The 23,335-nt window shown below is 50.4% G+C and overlaps 2 protein-coding genes across 2 annotated transcripts; one reads left to right on the top strand and one right to left on the bottom strand.

Annotated features, from left to right (window-relative positions):
• The first annotated feature begins 586 nt into the window (after positions 1–586).
• Positions 587–3,437, top strand: LOC123093668 (pentatricopeptide repeat-containing protein At4g35130, chloroplastic). The gene has a single exon (XM_044515678.1). The coding sequence runs from the start codon at positions 673–675 to the stop codon at positions 3,040–3,042; it is 2,370 nt and encodes a 789-aa protein (XP_044371613.1). The 5' UTR covers positions 587–672; the 3' UTR covers positions 3,043–3,437.
• Positions 3,438–3,538: 101 nt separating this feature from the next.
• LOC123093669 (uncharacterized) lies at positions 3,539–4,413 on the bottom strand. Its single transcript, XM_044515679.1, has one exon. The coding sequence runs from the start codon at positions 4,196–4,198 to the stop codon at positions 3,716–3,718; it is 483 nt and encodes a 160-aa protein (XP_044371614.1). The 5' UTR covers positions 4,199–4,413; the 3' UTR covers positions 3,539–3,715.
• Positions 4,414–23,335: the final 18,922 nt, after the last annotated feature.

Raw genomic sequence — 23,335 nt, 5'->3', positions numbered from 1 at the left:
CCTTCACGTGCTAAAGCCGAAGCTTCACCAGACAAACAACACCCTAGACTAAACTACATGCAGAACGACAACACACATGCTTGTACATTACGATACAATTAATGATAAAAAAAGTCCACCATAGAAACTTTTTGGTAATGACCAATTTTCTTTTGTCTATGTTTGGAGCCAATTCATGGGCAAATAAAATCTCCACCAAAGTTTTGGATAGTCAACTATTTGTAGGGCAACATTAGGCTAAAACCAACCATACCCACATTGTTGAGGATAAAATAAGATACACTTCATAACTCATGAGCCAAGTTGTTTGGTTAGGAAAATCATTACAATCCACTGAGCGGTAAACATGATATCCCACACATGCATCTACGGAGAGAGCCTCGTCGAGACAACATATCGTAGTCATTGTCATCGCTTCTCCTCAAGCAGGCATCATCGACGTCCCTTGAGCAAGCGACTTCGACTTCGCCCTGGATGAAGAAGCCAAAGAAATGACCTGACTGTGATGGCAGACTTAGCTTGTGGTGAAAAGTTGGAGGAGGTAACTTTCAGTTGAGGCGAAGCAGCAGCGCCGTTACGACAGTGCAATCCAGGCGACACGTCACCACCCTCTTGTCCCCTTGCTTCGCTTGGTTGGCTCGGCTCCTCCCGGATAGGCCCCGTCCTCCACCCATGGCCACGCCGCCGGTCCTCGCCTCCCGCGGCGCCCACGCCGCCGCCACCACCACCGCCACCTGCGCCTCCCAGCACCTTGCCGCGGCCACCTCCAGGGAGCCCCCGCCGCGCGTGCGGCCCAAGCGCGGCGGCACCAAGTCGCTCGTCCTCTCGCACGCGGCCGCCGGCCGCATGGACGACGCCCTGGAGGCCCTGGCGGCCGCCGGGAGCGGGGACGCGTTCCTCCACAACGTCGTCATCCGGGGCCTCGCCGACGCGGGCCTCCCGGGCGCCGCGCTGGCCGCCTACCGCGCCATGCTGGCCGCCGGCGCGCGCCCCGACCGCTTCACCTTCCCCGTCATCCTCAAGTGCTGCGCTCGGCTCGGCGCGCTCGACGACGGCCGCGCGGCGCACTCGGCGGCGATCAGGCTCGGCGTGGCGGCCGCCGACGTGTACACGGGCAACTCGCTCCTCGCCTTCTACGCCAGGCTCGGCCTGGTGGGCGACGCCGAGCGGGTGTTCGACGGAATGCCGGCCAGGGACATCGTCACCTGGAACTCCATGGTCGACGGCTACGTGTCCAACGGCCTCGGGGCGCTGGCCCTGGACTGCTTCAGGGAGATGCACGAGGCGCTGGAGGTGCAGCATGACGGCGTCGGGATCATAGCCGCGCTCGCCGCTTGCTGCTTGGAATCGGCGCTGATGCAAGGGCAGGAGGTCCACGCCTACGTGATCAGGCATGGGATGGAGCATGACGTCAAGGTTGGCACTTCTATCCTTGACATGTACTGCAAGTGTGGCGACATTGGTTCTGCCGAGGGCGTGTTTGCGACGATGCCATTGAGGACCGTGGTGACATGGAATTGCATGATAGGTGGGTATGCGCTCAACGAACAGCCCGAGGAGGCATTTGATTGCTTCGAGCAAATGAAGGAAGAGGGCCACCAGGTGGAAGTGGTCACCGCTATCAATCTGCTGGCTGCCTGCGCTCAAACTGAGAGCTCACTGTATGGAAGGAGTGTTCATGGTTACATAACTAGAAGACAGTTTCTTCCTCACGTGGTGCTCGAGACTGCGCTTCTCGAGATGTACAGCAAAGTTGGCAAAGTGAAATCATCGGAGAAGGTATTTGGACAGATGACGACCAAGACTCTGGTATCGTGGAACAATATGATCGCTGCGTACATGTACAAGGAGATGTATGTGGAAGCCATCTCATTGTTCCTCGAATTACTGAATCAGCCTCTTTATCCTGATTATTTCACCATGTCGGCAGTAGTACCGGCGTTTGTTTTGCTGGGGTTGCTGAGACAATGCAGGCAGATGCACGGCTACATTGTCAGGCTAGGTTACGGGGAGAGCACTCTCATCATGAACGCAGTTATGCATATGTATGCGAGGTGTGGCGATGTTGTGTCCTCAAGGGAGATATTTGACAGAATGGCAGGTAAGGATGTCATCTCTTGGAACACAATGATAATGGGCTATGCGATTCATGGTCAGGGGAGAACTGCACTGGAAATGTTCTCTGAGATGAAATGTAATGGCCTGCAACCAAATGAGAGTACCTTTGTCTCCGTGTTGACTGCTTGCAGTGTTTCAGGCTTGACAGATGAAGGCTGGACGCAGTTCAACTCAATGCAACGTGACTATGGTATGGTCCCACAGATTGAGCACTACGGATGCATGGCAGATCTGCTCGGTCGGGCAGGTGATCTTAGAGAGGTTATGCAATTTATTGAAAAAATGCCAATAGATCCAACATTCAGGGTTTGGGGCTCCCTACTGACTGCAAGCAGGAACAGGAATGATATGGATATAGCAGAATACGCAGCAGAGAGGATATTTCAACTCGAACATGACCAACAAGAACATGACAACACAGGTTGCTATGTTCTTATTTCTTCCATGTATGCCGATGCTGGGAGATGGAAGGATGTCGAGAGAATAAGATCACTGATGGAGGAGAAGGGGCTGCGAAGGACAGAACCAACAAGCATAGTTGAGCTTCATGGCATCTCCTGCAGTTTTGTCAACGGGGACATGACACACCCTCAGAGCAAGATGATTCAAGAAGTGTCCAACTTTCTGTCAGGAAAGATTGGAGAAATGGTTGACCCAACGAATCAATCTGATCCAACCTCTCTGGAGTCGAGGAGAACAACAGAGCCTAACAAGCATAGTGTGAGGCTGGCTGTTGTCTTTGGTCTGATATCATCCGAGGCCAGAACCCCAATTCTTGTCAAGAAGAATGTGCGTATATGCAACGACTGCCATCATGCGCTGAAATTGATATCGAAATATTCAGGACGGAGAATTGTTGTTGGCGACACAAATATCTATCACCAATTCTCAGATGGCTCTTGCTGCTGTGGTGACTACTGGTGAACAGAATGGTTATGGTTGATGGCAAAGCTTGAAAGCATTTCAGCAAGATCAAGTGAACGCCAGGGTGCAGATATAATTTCATGACAAGCTGCAGCTGTATGTCACAGATTCAGACCTTGCACGGCTTCTGAATTCTGATGCTCCTTTGCTCTAAACAAAAGCTTCTGAATCCAGATGCCAGCACCAGTACAATCTTCAGGGAGCATACATGAGGGATCAACTCTCATGTACTCGTGACTCGTCGCATCGGCTCGACGAACAGGGTTTGTCTTGCCGCTGGCAATGGAGGTTACACACTGATTGGAAGAAGCGTCGCCTTTTGACTTTTGTAACTGACAATGATGTGATGTACAAAGTCAATTCTTCTCAACTGAATTTTTTGAAATTACAGGTAACTCGGTGTATAGTTGTATGGCACACACACATACATCATACATGGATCATCAAATCCAAAATGAAATTGATTTCCTGTCACATTTCTTGGCAAAGATAGAACTGGGCATGAAAAGGAAGAAATGCTTCATAAGCAACTCATTTTGTGTGAGCATCACACAAACCTTCGTACATAGTGACTTTTACAACCAAATTAAGAGACATAAGCAGCAGCAGCAGCAGCTGAAGAAGAAGAAGAGGACGTATGGGGCGCATCGAGTCGGGGTGGGGGTGGGGGGATCTAGGCCCCGCCGCGGCGCTTGGCCTCCTCGGCCTGGACCATGCGGCGGGAGGCGTCGGCGACGCGCTCCAGGGCCTGCTCGACGGCGTCGCGGCCGCCGATGAGGAGCCGCGCGACCACCTCCGGGTCGCGCTCGCCGCGGGCCTCCTCGAACTCGCGGCGCGCGTTGGCGCGCAGCGTGTCGCGCCACGGCACGCCGCGCTCGTCGGGCCACTCGAACAGCCGCGTCGCCCGCAGGATGTCCCGGTACAGCCCCAGCGCCTCCCGCCGCGAGCTCGTCAGCCGCCGCCGCGCCAGGGCCTCCGCCGCGTCGTCGTCGAGGGCGGGGGAGGGGGTGGGGGACTTCTTGGAGAGGTGGCGGTCCAGGAGCTCGTCGATGGTGTCGGGCCCCTCGTGGATGGATCGGGGCCGCGGCGGCGGTGGCCTCGTGCCGGCGAGGGCGCGGAGGAGCGGCGAGCTGCGGGCGCGTGCGGCCACGGCCATGGTGGTGCGTCGTGTGGGTCGGGTCGGTCGGGTCGGGTCGTCGGCTGGGTTCCTTTTGTGGGTCGGGGTCGGGTCGGGCTGAGTGGCGACTTGACCTCTGGTTGGGTACTTGGGTTGCGACGTGCGGCAAAGACGCCGAAGAGCAGTGAACCGTTCAGATCGGAAGCGCGATGATTCAGCACAACTAGTACTTCGATTTTCACAGCAAATCAGATGAGACAGTGAAACAAAGGTTGATGGATCCCCTTGATCAAGAGAATGTCGTGGCGAGGCCCTTCTAGCGACCCCCCCCCCCCCCCCCCCCCCCACTTCGGATCCCTGTCAGAGGCTAGGCTAGGGTTCTTGATTGTCACGAAGTTTCTGATGTCTCTGTGCCTCCTTCTGATCCGAAGGCAGGGTTGTGTGATATAGTTGACCAGTGCCTAGCGCCTGGTATAAGCGCTGGTAAGTTTTTTGCCCCATTTAACTTTATGCTTTTTATGATAGGTTCCTACCACGCAAATAAACAGGATTTTCACCGCATATCCTCAGGATTTCGTCCTTATACTCTAAAAGTCCTTCGTGGTCAGGGTCCGGGTGAAATCGGATAAAAGGGGCACGCGAGCGCGATGAAGTTTCTAAAACCCTATGAGTTCGGTGCAAAACGGGGAGTAAAAAATGATGAAATTTTGGACTTATCCACTCCCCCAAGTTTAGGGTTTTGCTTATCTCCGAGCAATTGTCGCGGTTTGTAAAGACCGAGATCAACATATTTGTGAGGTGCAGATAAAGTAAATGAATGAGTCCACTACATTGATTCAAAATTTCACATAAGATACATGATGGTGATGAACGCTATCACATCCTCACACCCAAGATAATCATGAAGGCTTCCACACCTTGCTAATTTCGTTAACGAACATGCAACAACTCCATGCAATAAGCCATTTGTCTTTCAGAGCAAGTGGTAGGGGTTCTCCTTTAAATTTTGAAGTGCTTAACACGCTTAATTTTGCTCAAGAATGCCCATGATTTGATTTTTCGCCTTTTCTCGGGGAATAGGCCTTTTTGCCCATGTCACAACCCATTATTGTTGTAAATTGTGACATGTAAACTAAGCATACTTCTTTGATACGAGATCGGGCTTCTATAAAAACTTTAATTACTTTTCTTTAGAACATCCACCCTTTCTGTTACTTGCTCTTACCAAATCACTTATGGTTGAGCTTGTGCTTCAAAACCATCTCTTAATACTTCCATGGAGCAATCGAAATCCAAATAAACCATCCCATAGTTTTGTTTACTTTCCCTTATCAATCAATACCTAGGGTGTGGAAGACTTTTAATCATCAATAAGTGAGGAGACTTACTTGATGGTGCATCTAATATAATTTTTCGATGAGTGCAATGAAAGTGCTCATAAAAATAACCATTGCTTATCAGATAATGGGTTTCTCTCTCGATCATAAGGGGCTTAGAGTAATGGTATATCTACTTAAAGAAAGTTATGTGTTTTACGTAGGCTGTGACGAAGCCATGTACCTAGGGTAGGGTCACGGACCTGTCCAAAGTATCCTACCCAAGGACATCTCTAGAAGAAACTACCTTTCAGTCGACCTGGAAGGATTCCTCTAAGACAGTCGACCATGAAGAGTCACTCGACCACCAGAAGTTCTAGGGTCACTCTACAGCCAAACGGTCTGTTATTAAGTAGTCTTTATGGCCATGATATCACTTTATGTAAGGCGTTATCAGTAACGTCTGGCCTTTATGTACATTGAACTCTCTGCTACGTGGGCTGGCTGGGGTCCTGGCACACTCTATATAAGCCACCCCCCTCCACAGGCAGAAGGGTTCGCACCCCTGTAACTCTCACGCATATAATCCAGTCGACCGCCTCCGGGCACCGAGACGTAGGGCTGTTACTTCCTCCGAGAAGGGCCTGAACTCGTAAAACACTTGCGTGAACAACTACTCCATAGCTAGGATCTTGCCTCTCCTTTAGTATCCCCTACACTACTGTCAGACTTAGAACCACGACAGTTGGCGCCCACTGTGGGGCCGGTGTCTTAGCGATTTATTGGAGAAGTTGCAATTTTTTCCGATCGCCTTCATCATGGTTTCAGGTGGAGTTTTGGTCGAGGGCCGCGAGATCCGTCTCGGCGCGCTCACGTTCATCGCCGACGACTCTACCTGGCTTCAGGAGGCTCCGCTCGACGTCGATGCGCTCCCAGTCCGCGGAGCGACGCACTTTCGCGCGTGCGTCCGCGGTGTCCTCCTGCGGCAACCGTCGATCCAGTATCGACCGGTTTTTGTGTCATTCTCCCTCCCAGCTTCCCGCCGGCGCAAGCGCTCCGGTCGGTCGAGGCTTCAGCGGTGGGTGAGGCACGCGGTGGCTCGCCAGTCGACCACCGCCATGGTTTTAAATAGCGAATAGCGGGCTGGTAGCGGATTGGGGTCCGCGTAGCGGAATGCGGATAGCGGGTGATATTGCGGGCGCTATATCCACATAGCGGATTTGTAAAAACACTAGATTGTTGTGTATATTTCTAGATCCTTCACAAAAAGTAATTACATTTAGTTTGATCAATAGCGGACGCTCTTGCGCTGGCGCTATTGCGGACGCAATAGCAGATGCTATCTCCGCTATTTGAAACTATGACCACCGCCCAAGTCACGGCAATCGAGCCCGACGAATCTCTCTACGGCCTGTTCGACCTGTCGACTGGCTCCGCAGAGACTGCATCCGAGTGCGACAACAGTGCTCCAGCGGTGGAGGTCCTGATGGTCAATGGACCACACGGTCCCCCCGGCTTTCCCGGTGCCGAGGGAGGTAACGACGGAGGCGATCCATCGCATCCCCATGAGGAGTACCTTCCCGAGCCCCTCAATTCGCTGTAGAGGGAAGAACTTCACCGCCGGAACATGGATGCCCTTCATACTCCTATCGTTGGAGAAACCCCCGAGGCTCGCGCCTTGGAGGACGCGCACTTGGCCAACCTGGCTGAGCGCACTCGACTGGAGAACCTTCAGCGAGCACTCGACGAGCGTGCGCGACAACGAGTCCCTGACTCCAGTCGACGTCAACTCTTTCCACCTCCGACTTAGGTATATCAAACTCCGATTCAAAATTTAGCAGCTGCAGCCCGTATAGCAGAATCAATTCAGCCTTCCCAGTCAGAAGCTGGCAGAGGCTTGATGCAGATCAGAGATTTGCTCCGGGCAGCAGGAGATCAAAATTCAGCTGTATCACAGTCGCGGAACAGGATCCACAGCAAATCTGTGGCTGCGAATACGGTCCAGTCGGCTCATAGCCCCAGATCGCCCCCGAGGCGTGAAGGGCGTGGAGACCGGCACGATCAGTACAGGAAGCGTGAGCAGTATGATCACCGATTCGATCGCGATGATCGATGTCGAGTGCCCACCCCTCCCCCTAGGGGTGGATCCTACGTACCTCGACAGCAGGATGATAGACGCCAACACAGTGGCGAGCGAACAATTCCAGTCGACCCCAGGGAACCAGACTTTGATGCGAGATCCATCATCGTTCAAGGTCTGGTCGACCGGAACAGAGCTCACAGAGAGGGTCACGACAAAGATGTACCCGCCAGCAGCCGAGTGCATGTCTCCGGACCAGAGTGTTTCAGCAGAGCCATCAGAGCCGCAGTGATTCCCCCCAACTTCAGGTTGGCGACTGGAGTCAGTAAGTTCAACGGTCAGTCTAAGCCTGATACTTAGCTTGAGGACTACCGAGTGGCTGTCCAGATCGGCGGCGGAAATGACGTGGTGGCCATGAAACATCTACCTCTTATGTTGGAAGGGTCAGCCAGGGCATGGCTGAATCAGTTGACACCCAGCAACATTTACACGTGGGAAGATCTCTCCCGAGTGTTTGTCAGAACGTTTGAAGGAACATGCAAGCGACCAGTAGGACTGACGGAGCTGCAATCTTGTGTGCAGAAGTCGAATGAGACTTTGAGAGATTACATCCAGAGATGGATCACACTGCATCACACAGTAGAAAATGTATCTGATCACCAAGCAGTCTGCGCCTTCAAGGAAGGTGTTAAGTACAGAGAGCTAAGCCTGAAATTCGGTCGAACCGGAGACATGTCTCTAAGTCGAATGATGGAGATAGCCACCAAATATGCCAACGGTGAGGAAGAGGATCGGCTCCGGAGCGGCAAGCACAAGTCAGTCGCCCAGGAAACTGAAGGAGGGAACTCTAGTCGAAAGCAAAAGCGGAAAGCCGAGCCAACTGCTCCTGGAGAAACCTTGGCCGTGACTCAAGGAAAGTTCAAAGGAAAGCCCAAAGGACCTTGGAACCCCAAGAAAGTGAAGGATAAAGAGGGAAATGATGTGATGGATTTGCCGTGTCACATCCACATGAAGAAATATGAAGAGGGTAATTTCATTTACCCGAAGCATACCACTCGACAGTGTCGACTTCTGATACAACAGTTCCAGGGGAAACAACCCAAGGATAAGGAAAAGGAGTCAGACAAAGCTGAGGACAAGGGAGATAGTGACGAGGAATACCCTCAGGTCAATTCTACTCTGGTGATTTTTGCTGACGTTGAGAGCAAAAGTCGACTGAAAGTTATAAATCGAGAGGTGAATATGGTTGCTCCAGCAACACCCAATTATCTGAAGTGGTCTCAGACGGCCATCACATTCGACCAGTCTGATCACCCGACGCACATAGCCACCCCTGGGAGGCAAGCTCTGGTGGTCGACCCAGTCGTTGAGGGCACCCGACTGACTAATGTGTTGATGGATGGCGGCAGTAGTTTGAATATACTGTATGCTGAGACGCTGAAAGGGATGGGCATTTCGATGTCCAGACTCAGCACAAGCAACATGAGTTTCTATGGAGTCATTCCTGGCAAGAAGGCCGCATCACTCGGCCAGGTTGCTCTCGATGTGGTTTTTGGTGATTCCAAGAACTTCCACAAAGAAAAGCTGACATTTGAGGTTGTAGATTTCCAGAGTGCCTACCATGCTATTTTGGGCTGGCCAGCTTATGCACGTTTTATGGCTTAACCATGTTACGTGTACCTCAAATTGAAGATGCCTGGCCCTAAAGGCGTTATCACTGTTACTGGTAATCGCAACAAGGCAGAAGAGTGCTTCCAGAAAGGCTCAAAAATCGCCGATGCTCAGATGGTGGCAGAAGAGTGGCAGGAACACCAGAGGAATGCGGATCCGAGTGATTTGTTGCGAGCCAAGAAGCCCGCTACGGAATCAGCGTTTCAGTCGTCCAGTGAGACAAAACCAGTTCACATCCACCCGACCGACCCCAACGCTGCTCCGACTCACATCTCCACAACACTCGACCCCAAATAGGAAGAAGCGCTCATCCAGTTCCTCCGTGAGAACTGGAACATCTTTGCATGGAAACCTTCTGACATGCCAGGTGTACCCAGGGGGCTGGCTGAGCATTGTCTGCGAGTCGATTAAAAGGCAAAACCTCTCAAGGAACATCTGCGACAGTCCGCCGTCCAAAAAAGGAAGGCTACTGGCGAAGAGGTAGCTCGGCTCTTAGCAGCAGAGTTTATCCGAGAGATTAACCACTCCGAGTGGCTCGCCAATGTTGTCATGGTCCCCAAAAAGGACAACTCACTTCGCATGTGCATTGACTTTAAACATATCAATCGAGCCTGCCCGAAAGATCATTTTCCTCTTCCCCGCATTGATCAAATAGTCGACTCGACTGCGGGATGTGAGCGACTGTCTTCCTTAGATGCCTATTCCAGGTACCATCAGATCCGTCTGTATGGATCCGATGAGATCAAGACAACTTTCATCACCCCATTTGGGTGCTTCTGTTATGTCACCATGCCATTCGGCCTCAAGAATGCCGGAGCCACGTTCATGAGGATGATTCAGAAGTGTTTGCTCACTCAAATCAGTCGGAATGTGGAAGCATACATGGATGACATTGTGGTCAAGTCACGGAAAGGTTCTGACCTGCTGACTAACCTCGGTGAAACATTTGCCGACCTCGGGAGGTATGATATCAAGCTTAATCCATCCAAGTGCACATTCGGAGTTCCTGGCGGAAAGTTACTCGGTTTTCTCGTTTCCGAACGAGGAATCGATGCAAACCCAGAGAAAGTGGGCACTATACTCCGAATGAAACGACCTGTGCATGTGCACGATGTTCAGAAGCTTACTGGTTGCTTAGCCGAAGTCAATTCATCTCCCGTCTCGGTGAGAAGGCATTGCCTCTTTACCGACTGATGAAGAAGTCAGACAAGTTCGAGTGGACTCCTGAAGCTGACGCAGCGTTTGCAGAGTTAAAAACCCTGCTTTCCACCCAGCCGGTGCTTGCTGCCCCAATCAGCAAAGAGCATTTGCTGCTTTACGTTGCAGCCACAGGACAAGTCGTCAGTACAGTACTTACGGTCGAGCAGGAAGAAGAAGGGAAAACCTTCAAAGTTCAGCGCCCAGTATACTATATTTCTGAAGTCCTGACCCCATCAAAGCAACGATACCCTCATTATCTGAAGCTTGTATATGGGATTTATATGACCACGAAGAAAGTTGCTCACTACTTCTCTGACCATACCATCACAGTCGTCAGCGACGCCCCCTTATCAGAGATTCTGCACAACAGAGATGCAACTGGTCGAGTGGCAAAATGGGCGATTGAACTCCTTCCCCTTGATATCAGATTTGAGGCAAAGAAAGCTATCAAGTCTCAAGCAATAGCAGATTTCCTCGCCGAGTGGACTGAACAGCAGTTACCGACTCAAGTTCACTCGGAGCACTGGACTATGTTCTTTGATGGCTCTAAAATGTTGAATGGTTACGGTGTCGGGGTAGTGTTGGTTTCTCCCCAAGGAGATAAGCTCAGATACGTACTCCAGATTCACTTTGACTCCTCCAACAATGAAGCAGAATACGAAGCACTTTTGTATGGGTTGCGTATGGCCATTTCACTCGGCGTCCGTCGCCTCATGGTCTACGGCGACTCGGATTTGGTGGTCAACCAAGTGATGAAGGAGTGGGACGTCAGAAGCCCAGCTATGACTGGTTACTGCAACACAGTAAGAAAGCTGGAGAAGAAGTTCGAGGGGTTAGAGCTTCATCACGTACCCCGACTGAAAAATCAAGCAGCTGATGACTTGGCGAAGATAGGTTCCAAAAGAGAAGCCATTCCTAGTGGCGTATTTTTGAACATGTCCACGTACCTTCGGTTCAAGAGGATCCTTTCACCGAAGAAGCCCCGCAGCCAAAAAGTGCCATGGATCCGACTGAAGTTGAGGTCCCAGCTTTGGTTGACTTAATCATGGAAGTTCTGGTTATCACTCCCGACTGGACAGTGCCTTACATCGCGTATATCCTAAGGAAAGAGCTCCCAGAGAATGAAGAAGAGGCTCGGCAGATCGTCCGTCGATCCAAGCCTTTATTGTCATGAGGGTACAGTTGTACAGAGAAAGCGCGACTGGAGTCAGCCAGAAATGCATAACACCGGAAGAGGGTCAAATGATTCTCAACGACATCCACTCAGGGACCTGTGGCCATCACGCGTCCTCTCGGACCATCGTGGCTAAAGCATACCGAGCAGGCTTTTACTGGCCCAGAGCAAATGAAATGGCAAAAGAGATAGTCGACAAGTGTGAAGGATGTCAGTTCTACTCCAATATGTCACACAAGCCCGCCTCAGCCTTGAAGACCATTCCAATCGTCTGGCCTTTCGTTGTTTGGGGGTTAGATATGGTTGGACCACTGAGAACTGGCAGGAGCGGCTTCACCCATGTACTGGTGGCAGTCGACAAGTTCACCAAGTGGATCGAAGCCAAGCCCATTAAAAATCTTGATGCTAGCACTGCCATCAGCTTCATCAGAGAATTGATATTCAGATATGGAGTTCCGCATAGCATCATCATTGATAATGGGTCAAACTTCAATTCCGATCAGTTCAAAGCCTTCTGTGCTTCTCAAGGCACTCGAGTCGGCTACGCTTCAGTCGCCCACCCCCAGTCGAATGGACAAGCAGAAAGAGCAAACGGCCTAATTCTCAAGGGACTGAAACCCCGGTTGATGCGTGACCTCAAGCACGCAGCAGGCGCATGGGTCGACGAACTTCCATCAGTTCTTTGGAGATTGAGGACTGCTCCAAATCGGTCAACTGGGAGAACTCCATTCTTTTTGGTCTACGGAGCTGAAGCAGTTCTGCCAAGTGACCTGCTTCACAATGCACCGCGAGTCGAGCTCTACTCTGAAGTCGAAGCAGAACAAGCCCGGCAGGACGCAGTCGACCTTCTGGAAGAAGAAAGAGAGATGGCCATGATCCGGTCGACCATCTATCAGCAAGACTTGCGCCGATTCTACGCCAGAAATGTGAAGAGCCGAGCCTTCCAGGAAGGAGACTTGGTCCTCCGAGTGGACCAACAGAAGCCGCACAAACTCGCCCCTACTTGGGAAGGCCCCTTCATTGTTACCAAAGTTCTCCACAATGGAGCATACCTTCTTTACAACGTCGATCGCCAGATTGACGAGCCACGAGCTTGGAATGCGGATCTGCTCCGCCCCTTTTATACTTAAGTATTCACTCGGATGAGTTGTAATAAAAGTACTTCTGTAGTTTATTTATCAAAGACAAGAGTTTTATAATTTTCCCAGTGATTGTTGTTACTTTTGTTCACACAAATCAGTCCCCCAGTGGGTGGCTTAGCTGCGAATCCGTTTCGCCTAAGTTTGTAAAAAAATCCTTACCGAGTGGTGAGCCAGCCTCCTGCTCGGAGGCTTAGCTGCGAATCCGTTTTGCCTAAGTTTAAACAAAATCATACCGAGTGGTAAGCCAGCCTTCCACTCGAAGGCTTAGCTGCGCATCCGTTTCGCCTAAGTTTAAACAAAATCCTACCGAGTAGTAAGCCAGCCTTCCACTCGGAGGCTTAGCTGCAGTCCAAGTACTCGCCTAAGTTTAAACCAAATCCTGCCGGGTGGTGAGCCAGCCTCCCACTCGGGGGCTTAGCTGCAAGCTAGTGTTTGCCTAAGTATAAAATACAACGTGCGCTCTGCAAGGAAGATGAAGCGCAGGTCGACTGCTGCCTTCTCCTTTCGAGCTACGCCACAAATACAACGTGCGCTCCGCAAGGAGGACGAAGCGTAGGTCGACTGCTGCCTTCTCCTTTCGAGCTATGCCACAAATACAATGTGCGCTCCGCAAGGAGGACGAGGCGCAGGTCGACTCCTGCCTTCTCCTTCCGAGCTACGCCACAAATACAACGTGCGCTCCGCAAGAAGGACGAAGCGCAGGTCGACTGTTATATTCTCCTTCGGAGGTACACCACGAAAATCCTACCAAGTGGAGAGCAAACCTCCCACTCAGGGGCTTAGCTGCAGCCTAGTGCTCGCCTAAGTTTTTGAAAATCCTACCGAGTGGAGAGCAAACCTCCCACTCGGGGGCTTAGCTGCAGCCCAGTGCTCTCCTAAGTTTTTGAAAATCCTACCGAGTGGAGAGCAAACCTCCCACTCGGGGGCTTAGCTGCAGCCCAGTGCTCGCCTAAGTTTTTGAAAATCCTATCGAGTGGTGAGCAAACCTCCCACTCGGGGGCTTAGCTGCAGCCCAGTGCTCGCCTAAGTTTTTGAAAATCCTACCGAGTGGAGAGCAAACCTCCCACTCGGGGGCTTAGCTGCAGCCCAGTGCTCGCCTAAGTTTTTGCAAAAATCCTACCGAGTGGAGAGCAAACCTCCCACTCGGGGGCTTAGCTGCAGCCCAGTGCTCGCCTAAGTTTTTGAAAATCCTACCGAGTGGTGAGCAAACCTCCCACTCGGGGGCTTAACTGCAGCCCAGTGCTCGCCTAAGTTTTTGAAAATCCTGCCGAGTGGAGAGCAAACCTCCCACTCGGGGGCTTAGCTGCATCCCAGTGCTCGCCTAAGTTTTTGCAAAAATCCTACTGAGTGGAGAGCAAACCTCCCACTCGGGCGCTTAGCTGCAGCCCAGTGCTTGCCTAAGCATGACGAGTACAAGTCGATTGCAATTTGTGCTCCGTCCCTACCTGCAAAAGTGCATCACAAACACTAGTATATATTCCAAGCAAAGGGCAATGATCATTCGAAGGCAGAAGCAAACATATTCAACGGCAAACCCAAGTTCAGATAATGTCCTACGGATCCAGAAGTGCTCAGGCACCAAGCCTGTTAAAGTTTATTGGTTACAAAAACCACTCAGCATTCCGAGGCAAATTTAAAGCATCGAGCATAGAAGTTTTTTACTCCTCCTGTGGAGGACTGGAAGGCGCGACGAACTAGTCCAGGTCGATTCCATCTGCGATCCGAGTGGCAGCAGCAATGAAAATCTCCATAAAAGATCAGAAGTCATGCTTCTTGGTGTTGGCCACTTTGAGAGACGCCAGCTTGTCCTCTCACGCATCCTTGTAGTGAACACGGACCAGAGACAGAGCAACATCGGCACCACACCTGGCAGAAGATTTTTTTCCATTCTTGCACTCGACTTGGAACTTCGTTCAGTCGAGTCATCAGAGACTCGAGATCGTTCTGAAGTGTTTCTCCCGTCCAAAGTGTTGTGTCGATGCGGGATGTTGCAACCTTCAGTCTCGCAAGATAGTCAACCACAACAGCAACGCGAGACTCGAGACGGAGCACGTTCATGGCGGCTTCATCCTTCATAGGAGAGTTGATGGGATCTAAGCCAGTCTCCACTCGACTGGTCTCCTCTTCAAAGTTTTGGCAGAATTCTGTGGATACGATCCAAGGATAAGCTAACGTTCACACAATAAGTCAGTGATTACCATTCGGATATAAGGGGTTACCTTCGAGCATGAGGAACAACTTCTTGGCGAGCCCTCCCAGATAAGCTTCTAAGTCATTCTTCTTTCCCACCAGTTCGCTAGCCTTGTCACTCAGGGCCATCTTGTCATTCTTCAGTCGAGTGACCTCCTTGTTGGCCACGTCAAGAGCAGCTTTCAGATTGGTGTTCTCCTCTTCAAGTTTGCTGATTGAAGCCAACTTTTCTTCTGTGAGTTTCGTCTTGTCCGAAGCCGCTTTCTGCGCCTCGGCGAGGTCAAGGTCCTTCTTCTTCAGAGCATCCCTTATTTTATCTACGAAATGACAGTGAGGTCAGACTCAGGAATGGACAACAAATAAGGGCAGTCGTCAAGGTTCTCACCAAACATACCTTTTGCCTCCTCCTTCGTCTTCGTGAATTTCTCCTGGATAAGCTTCAGATCAAGTTCGAGCTGGATATGCTTCTTCTCCAACTCAGTATAACGAGCCACAAGCTCGCAAGATTTCTGTGAAAGATCAGTCGACAGACATCAAAGACAGGTCATTTCCGAGTGACTAAGAGAATAATCGTAGCATTTCTAAGACTGCAGCCGAACCAAAAATTTCAACTGTAGTCTCGGGGACTACACCCAGTGGGTGCACTCAACGTGGCCCCACTGGTTCTACCGGCTCGGATTGATCAGTCGACCGAAAGTAGCTAACTGCCAACAGTTAGACACACACACAAAAAAGAGCAAAGTATTCTTCAGACCATAGCCGACTACCAGCAGTCGACCACGGTCTCTGGGACTACACCCAGTGGGTGCACTCAGCATGCCCCCACTAGTTTCATGATTCCATTGGACCAGATCGAGTGAAGAAAGTAAAAAAAATTCAAGACATAAAGACTACAGTCGACTGCCAGCAGTCCACTGTAGTCTCGGGGACTACACCCAGTGGGTGCACTCAGCGTGCCCCCACTAATCCAGACCTTTCAATCGACACACCCAGTGGGTGTATGACAAGTATTAACATGTTCAGAAAGAAAAATTGTCAGGTATCATATCCTAACAGAACAGGCGGTGGTCAACTAACCTGGACATTGCTCTGGAGAGCTGAACTTGCATCATAAGCTGCTTGGTTGGCGTCTCGGATCGCCTTCACCTACTCCATCATGACCCCCGCCTGGCGTATGGCTTCCTTGGCAGCACCTGCTTGGTCCTCCGGGACGTGGTGTGTGGAGAAGAGGGAAGGTGGATCAACACTCGATGACGGAGGGCGGACACTCATCAACGACACCGCAAAGGACACGGTAGCCCGAGCAACGTTGCCCCCCTCCGGAACCAATGTCTCAGGCGCTGACACAACCTGAGCAGTCTTGCCAGCAGACGCTTTCCTGTTCTTCCTTTGCCTCAGTGGCTCCTCATCGTCGTCGTCGGGGAGATCAATGATAATGCTAGGTGGAGCTACAGAAAAGGTTCAAAGTTAAAAATGAAGATCCGATCGACCGAAGGTGAAACTGCACAGATCATACCAGGATTGGAAGTGGCAGCATCCTCCATTTCTTGATCGTCATGCCTGGCTGAGGTCTCAGAAGTAGCAGCTTTCAGAAATCAGTGAGTCAGCAATCGAGTCGACCAAGAATATATCCATGTTGAAAGAGAAAACATGAGTTATGCCGTTACCCAGAAACGGTCGGAATCTCCATCCTCATCTTTGGTAGAGCCTTCGCCGGCTTTGTTGGTGCCGCTCGGGGTTGCTTCGACGCTTTCTTAGTCGGCGCCGGAGAAGTCGTCCGAGGGCGTTTGGTCGACTGCCCAGCAGGCACGACTCCCTTGCCTCGCTCGACCGCAGGATCATGGGCGAGCTTGGACCGTCTTTCAGTACGAGGAGGCTCGACTGCCTCCTCCTCTTCCTCCTCCTCTTCCTCATCAGAGCCAGCACCTTCTTCACCTTCGTCACCGTCCGACTCCCACTCCTCCTGAATTTCACCTCCACTTCCTTCTTCTTCTTCGGTCTGTTCTTACGCCCCGTTGGGCATCAAGTACATCTCGGTTGTGATCTAGAAGACAACAAACAAGATAAAAGTCAGTCGACCGAATTGCAGCAAAGCAGAATGAAGAAAACAGAATCACAGTCAGGGAAATGTAGTCAGACCTTGTCTGCTTCGTAGGACTGATCGAGTGGTGGGATCCTCCTGGCTCCGCGGCGATTATCTCTGTTCCCCGTGATGGCGGTCATCCACCTCTCCAGAGTGACATCGTCGACCACCTCCGGGTGGACCCGAGTGGTGTCTTCAGTACCTGAATACAACCACATCGGATGGCCCCGGTACTGAAGTGGATGAATGCGCCGTCGAAGGAAAACCTCTAGAAGATCCATGCCCGTCACTCCGTCGCGAATGAGCTGGACCACGCGCTCCATCAACACCCTAACCTGAGCCTTCTCCTCCGGAAGCACCTTCAGAGAAGATGGCTTGTTCACTCGGTCCATGGATAACGGGGGGAGGCCAGTCGACTTCCCTGGCGTCGACTGGTCTTGGCAGTAGAACCAGGTCGACTGCCACCCTCGGACTAACTCGGGAAGGGTCATGGCTGGAAAGGCACTCTTACTCCTCATCTGAACCCCAAGACCCCCACACATCTGGATTACTTGGGTCCTCTCGTCATTCGGGCTAGCTTTTTTCACCGTCTGACAGCGACAAGTGAAAATGTGTTTGAAAAGGCCCCAGTGCGGCCGGCAACCCAAGAGGTTTTCACACAATGACACAAAAGCGGCGAGGTAGGCAATGGAGTTGGGTGTGAAGTGATGGAGTTGTGCAACAAAGAAGTTCAGAAACCCTCGGAAGAAAAGATTCGGCGGCAGAGAAAAACCGCGATCTACATGGGTGGCTAAGAGGACGCACTCACCCTCCTGAGGCTGCGGCTGCCACTCCTTCCCCGGAAGCCTCGCTGACCCATGGGGGATCAGTCCTTCGTTGGCCAGGTCTTCGAGGTCCTTCTGGGTGATGGTCGGGCGGATCCAGTCTCCCTGGATCCAGCCTTGTGGCAGGCCAGACCGCGACGAAGATCCGCCCCGACTAGGCGCTCTCCCCTTTGCCTTCACCGTCGCCTTCTTCGCCCGCTCCAAAGCCGTCGTCTTTTCCTTCACCATCATCGCCGGCGAGGCGCGCAAGGAGCAGCGAGGCGGAGGTGGAAGCGAGCGCAGCGGACGAGTTCGAGGAAGAGGGAGAGGGGATTGAGGGCACACTATTTGAAAAAACCCCGTCTGGCGCCTTATATGAAGACTCTTCCGAGTGGCTGACTAGTACGCCCGGGCGATCCTGTCAAATCCCGCAACAGTCGCGCGCGCGATACGCGGCGAAAAAGTTGGCGTGGAAATCGAGGCGTCCCTGCCTTATCCCTCCGAGTACTGCGGCTTCCTCTGCCCCGCGCGCTTCCCGAAATTCAGATCCCGCTAAATCCGCGAACAGCAGAGCAACTTGTCAGACTGAAGATTTCCTCTGATCCGTCGCTCAGAGATCTCCAAGTATAAAAAAAGTCACTCGACTAATATAAAGAATGGATCAAGGCGACTGAAAAAGAAGTTGGTGTCGTCGCCTAAGGTCACTGATCCAGAACAAGACATACTCATACCGCAAAAAGAGGGGTCGGAAGAATTCTCAACTCCTTCCTCACTCAAACCTCGATCCATTCGGGGGCTAATGACGAAGCCATGTACCTAGGGTAGGGTCACGAACCTGTCCAAAGTACCCTACCCAAGGACATCTCTAGAAGAAACTACCTTTCAGTCGACCTGGAAGGATTCCACTCGACGGACTCTAAGACAGTCGACCATGAAGACTCACTCGACCACCAGAAGTTCTATGGTCACTCTACAGCCAAACGGTCTGTTATTAAGTAGTCTTTATGGCCATGATATCACTTTATGTAAGGCGTTATCAGTAACGTCTGGCCTTTATGTAGATTGAACTCTCTGCTACGTGGGCTGGCTGGGGTCCTGGCGTACTCTATATAAGCCACCCCCCTCCATAGGCAGAAGGGTTCGCACCCCTGTAACTCTCACGCATATAATCTAGTCGACCGCCTCCGGGCACCAAGACGTAGGGCTGTTACTTCCTCTGAGAAGGGCCGGAACTCGTAAAACACTTGCGTGAACAACTACTCTATAGTTAGGATCTTGCCTCTCCTTTAGTACCCCCTACACTACTGTCAGACTTAGAACCATGACAGGCTGCAACATGGATAATCATGATTGGAGAAGGGTGGATAATCATGATTGGAGAAGGGTGAGGAAGGGCCCCACCCATCTAAAATTTAGGGAGGAGAGTGTTTTTAGGAAGTTTATGCAAAACATTTCATAAAGTTACGTAGATGTAGGTTTATCGAGTGACTTAGTTGTTCAAATCTATACGTACTAATAAAGGAATTAGTGCTTCTGCCCGTCCTAGGGATGGTAGTTTTGCCCATGGGTATGGGTACCCGCGGGTACCCTACCCGAAAATAGTGGGTATGGGTGAGACTTTCTACCACTTCATACCCATGGGTATGGGTATCCATACCCACAAAATGCATGGGTAGGGTATGGGTATGAAATTATACCCATGGGTAACCCAATGGATACCCAATAAATAAATAAATAAATAAAACCCTATAATATGCAGATAAATAATTATCTTAAGTTCTTAACTAGCTCATGGACCACCGATTAAGACCTTTAATTGTGTGTCAGTTGTCATTGTGAATTTTTGATGTAAGTGCAAACCTGATTGTTATGGATGGGTACCTAAATTAAGACCCTTTTCTCATCTTACTTTTGTCATGTCAATGCTATATAGTGTACCCACCGGATACCCATTGGGTATCCGGTGTACTATGTCTGGAGGGCATCCCTCTTCACCGACCTTTGGGACAGTTCAGACGCCGCCGAGCTCACAGCAATCAACACCAACATCTCAACATAAGACATTGATGTGTACTATGTCTGGAGGGCAGGCTTCGCCCCTTCGACGTAGTAACCGTCACGCCGTCTCCGCGGATGGTTCCTCTCCGACCGATGAACATTCACTAGTAAAGGCAATGCATCGACAGGCCTCGAGGAATTTGGACCCCACACCAGGTACCTCGTCTCCTCAATCTTTTCTTTCATTTTCGAATACCCACATTTCCTCTAGCTTAAAGAATGTTGGTATATCTATGGGAAGAAATGATAATGAAATTAATATGTCGGTTGGGGCACTTAAAAATATGGAGATTGACCGTTTAAAGGTTTCTCCAAAGTGTAATAGCACCCCACCTAACCCTGAGACCGAGGATGAAGATGAAACGGATGCCAAATATGATGGTCCGCTTATCTCCCACTTGGTTGGTGAGGTTACCGAGGTTGGTTTAGATGAAGCAAGACCTGGGTCCATGTTTTGTGACTTCACGGCGTCTTCGCGTAAATCTAAATTGCATTCCTCAAAAAAGAAACAAAAACCGCCCAAGAAGGCGAAATGTTCCACATCGACCCTGTTGGGGAACGTAGTAATTTCAAAAACATTCCTACGCACATGCAAGATCATGGTGATGGCATAGCAACGAGAGGGGAGAGTGTTGTCCACGTACCCTCGTAGACCGTAAGCGGAAGCGTTAGCACAACGCGGTTGATGTAGTCGTACGTCTTCACGATCCGACCGATCCAAGCACCGAACGTACGGCACCTCCGAGTTCAGCACACGTTCAGCTCGATGACGATCCCCGGGCTCCGATCCAGCAAAGCTTCGAGGATGAGTTCCATCAGCACGACGGCGTGGTGACGATGATGATGTACTACCGGCGCAGGGCTTTGCCTAAACTCCACGACGATATGACCGAGGTGGAATATGGTGGAGGGGGGCACCGCAAACGGCTAAGGAACGATCTGTAGATCAACTTGTGTGTTATGGGGTGCCCCCCTGCCCCCGTATATAAAGGAGGGAGGGGGAGGTGCGGCCGGCCCCCTTGGGGTGCGCCTGGAGGAGTCCTACTCCCACCGGGAGTAGGACTCCCCCCTCTTGCCTTCGTGGAGAAGGAAAGGGGGGAGGGGAAAGAGGAAAGGGGGGCGCCGCCCCCCCTTCCTTGTCCTATTCGGACTAGGGGGGAGGGGGCGCGCGGCCTGCCCTGGCCGGCCCTCCTCTTCTCCCTCATGGCCCACTAAGGCCCATTAACCCCCGGGAGGGTTCCGGTAACCCCCCGGTGTTCCGGTAAAATCCCGATTTCACCCGGAACCTTTCCGATGTCCAAACATATGCTTCCAATATATCAATCTTTATGTCTCGACCATTTTGAGACTCCTCGTCATGTCCGTGATTACATGCGGGACTCCGAACAAACTTCGGTACATCAAAACTTATAAACTCATAACAATACTATCATCGTAACTTTAAGCGTGCGGACCCTACGGGTTCGAGAACTATGTAGACATGACCTAGAACTATTCTTGGTCAATAACCAATAGCGGAACCTGGATGCCCATATTGGTTCCTACATATTCTACGGAGATCTTTATTGGTCAAACCGCATAACAACATACGTTGTTCCCTTTGTCATCGGTATGTTACTTGCCCGAGATTTGATCATCGGTATCCAATACCTAGTTCAATCTCGTTATCGGCAAGTCTCTTTACTCGTTCCGTAATGCATCATCCCGTAACCAACTCATTTGGTCACATTGCTTGCAAGGCTTATAATGATGTGCATTACCGAGAGGGCCCAGAGATACCTCTCCGACAATCGGAGTGACAAAACCTAATCTCGAAATACGCCAACTCAACATGTACCTTCGGAGACACCTGTAGTACTCCTTTATAATCACCCAGTTACGTTGTGACGTTTGGTAGTACCCAAAGTGTTCCTCCGGTAAACGGGAGTTGCATAATTCTCATAGTTACAGGAACATGTATATGTCATGAAGAAAGCAATAGCAATATACTAAACGATCAAGTGCTAGGCTAACGGAACGGGTCATGTCAATCACATCATTCTCCTAATGATGTGATCCCATTAATCAAATGACAACACATGTCTATGGTTAGGAAACATAACCATCTTTGATTAACGAGCTAGTCAAGTAGAGGCATACTAGTGACTATATGTTTGTCTATGTATTCACACATGTACTAAGTTTCCGGTTAATCAATTTTAGAATGAATAATAAACATTTATCATGATATAAGAAAATAAAATAATAACTGTATTATTGCCTCTAGGGCATATTTCCTTCAGACGACGCCACCAGCACTGCTAGAGAGAAAGAGACGGGAGTTTCTGGTTAATACAATTCTAGCATGAATAATAAACATTTATCATGATATGAGGAAATAAATAATAACTTTATTATTGCTTCTAGGGAATATTTCCTTCAGTCTCCCACTTGCACTAGAGTCAATAATCTAGATTACATAGTAATGATTCTAACACCCATGGAGTCTTGGTGCTGATCATGTTTTGCTCGTGAGAGTGGCTTAGTCAACGGGTCTGCAACATTCAGATCCGTATGTATCTTGCAAATCTCTATGTCTCCCACTTGGACTTGGTCCCGAATGGAATTGAAGCGTCTCTTGATGTGCTTGGTCCTCTTGTGAAATCTGGATTCCTTTGCCAAGGCAATTGCACCAGTATTGTCACAGAAGATTTTCATTGGTCTCGATGCACTAGGTATGACACCTAGATCGGAAATGAACTCCTTCATCCAGACTCCTTCATTTGCTGCTTCCGAAGCAGCTATGTACTCCGCTTCACATGTAGATCCCGCCACGACGCTTTGTTTAGAACCGCACCAACTTACAGCTCCACCGTTTAATAAAAACACGTATCCGGTTTGCGATTTAGAATCGTCCGGATCAGTGTCAAAGCTTGCATCGACGTAACCATTTATGACTAGCTCTTTGTCACCTCCATATACGAGAAACATATCCTTAGTCCTTTTCAGGTATTTCAGGATGTTCTTGACCGCTGTCCAGTGATCCACTCCTGGATTACTTTGGTACCTTCCTGCCAAGCTTATTCCTAAGCATACGTCAGGTCTGGTACATAGCATTGCATACATGATAGAGCCTATGGCTGAAGCATAGGGAACATCTTTCATTTTCTCTCTATCTTCTGCTGTGGTCGGGCATTGAGTTTGACTCAACTTCACACCTTGTAGTACGGGCAAGAACCCTTTCTTTGCCTGATCCATTTTGAACTTTTTCAAAATTTTATCAAGGTATGTGCTTTGTGAAAGTCCTATTAAGTGTCTTGATCTATCTCTATAGATCTTGATGCCCAATATGTAAACAGCTTCACCGAGGTCTTTCATTGAAAAACTTTTATTCAAGTATTCCTTTATGCTATCCAGAAATTCTATATCATTTCCAATTAATAATATGTCATCTACATATAATATCAGAAATGCTACAGA

This window comes from Triticum aestivum, chromosome 4B, assembly GCF_018294505.1.
Source record: "Triticum aestivum cultivar Chinese Spring chromosome 4B, IWGSC CS RefSeq v2.1, whole genome shotgun sequence".
Classification (NCBI taxonomy): domain Eukaryota; kingdom Viridiplantae; phylum Streptophyta; class Magnoliopsida; order Poales; family Poaceae; genus Triticum; species Triticum aestivum.
This window is presented reverse-complemented; position numbering and strand designations above follow the sequence as displayed.

Bases quoted from the DNA above. Each gene is read 5' to 3' on its own strand.
- LOC123093669 (XM_044515679.1), bottom strand. From the start codon at position 4,198: ATGGCCGTGGCCGCACGCGCCCGCAGCTCGCCGCTCCTCCGCGCCCTC.
- LOC123093668 (XM_044515678.1), top strand. From the start codon at position 673: ATGGCCACGCCGCCGGTCCTCGCCTCCCGCGGCGCCCACGCCGCCGCC.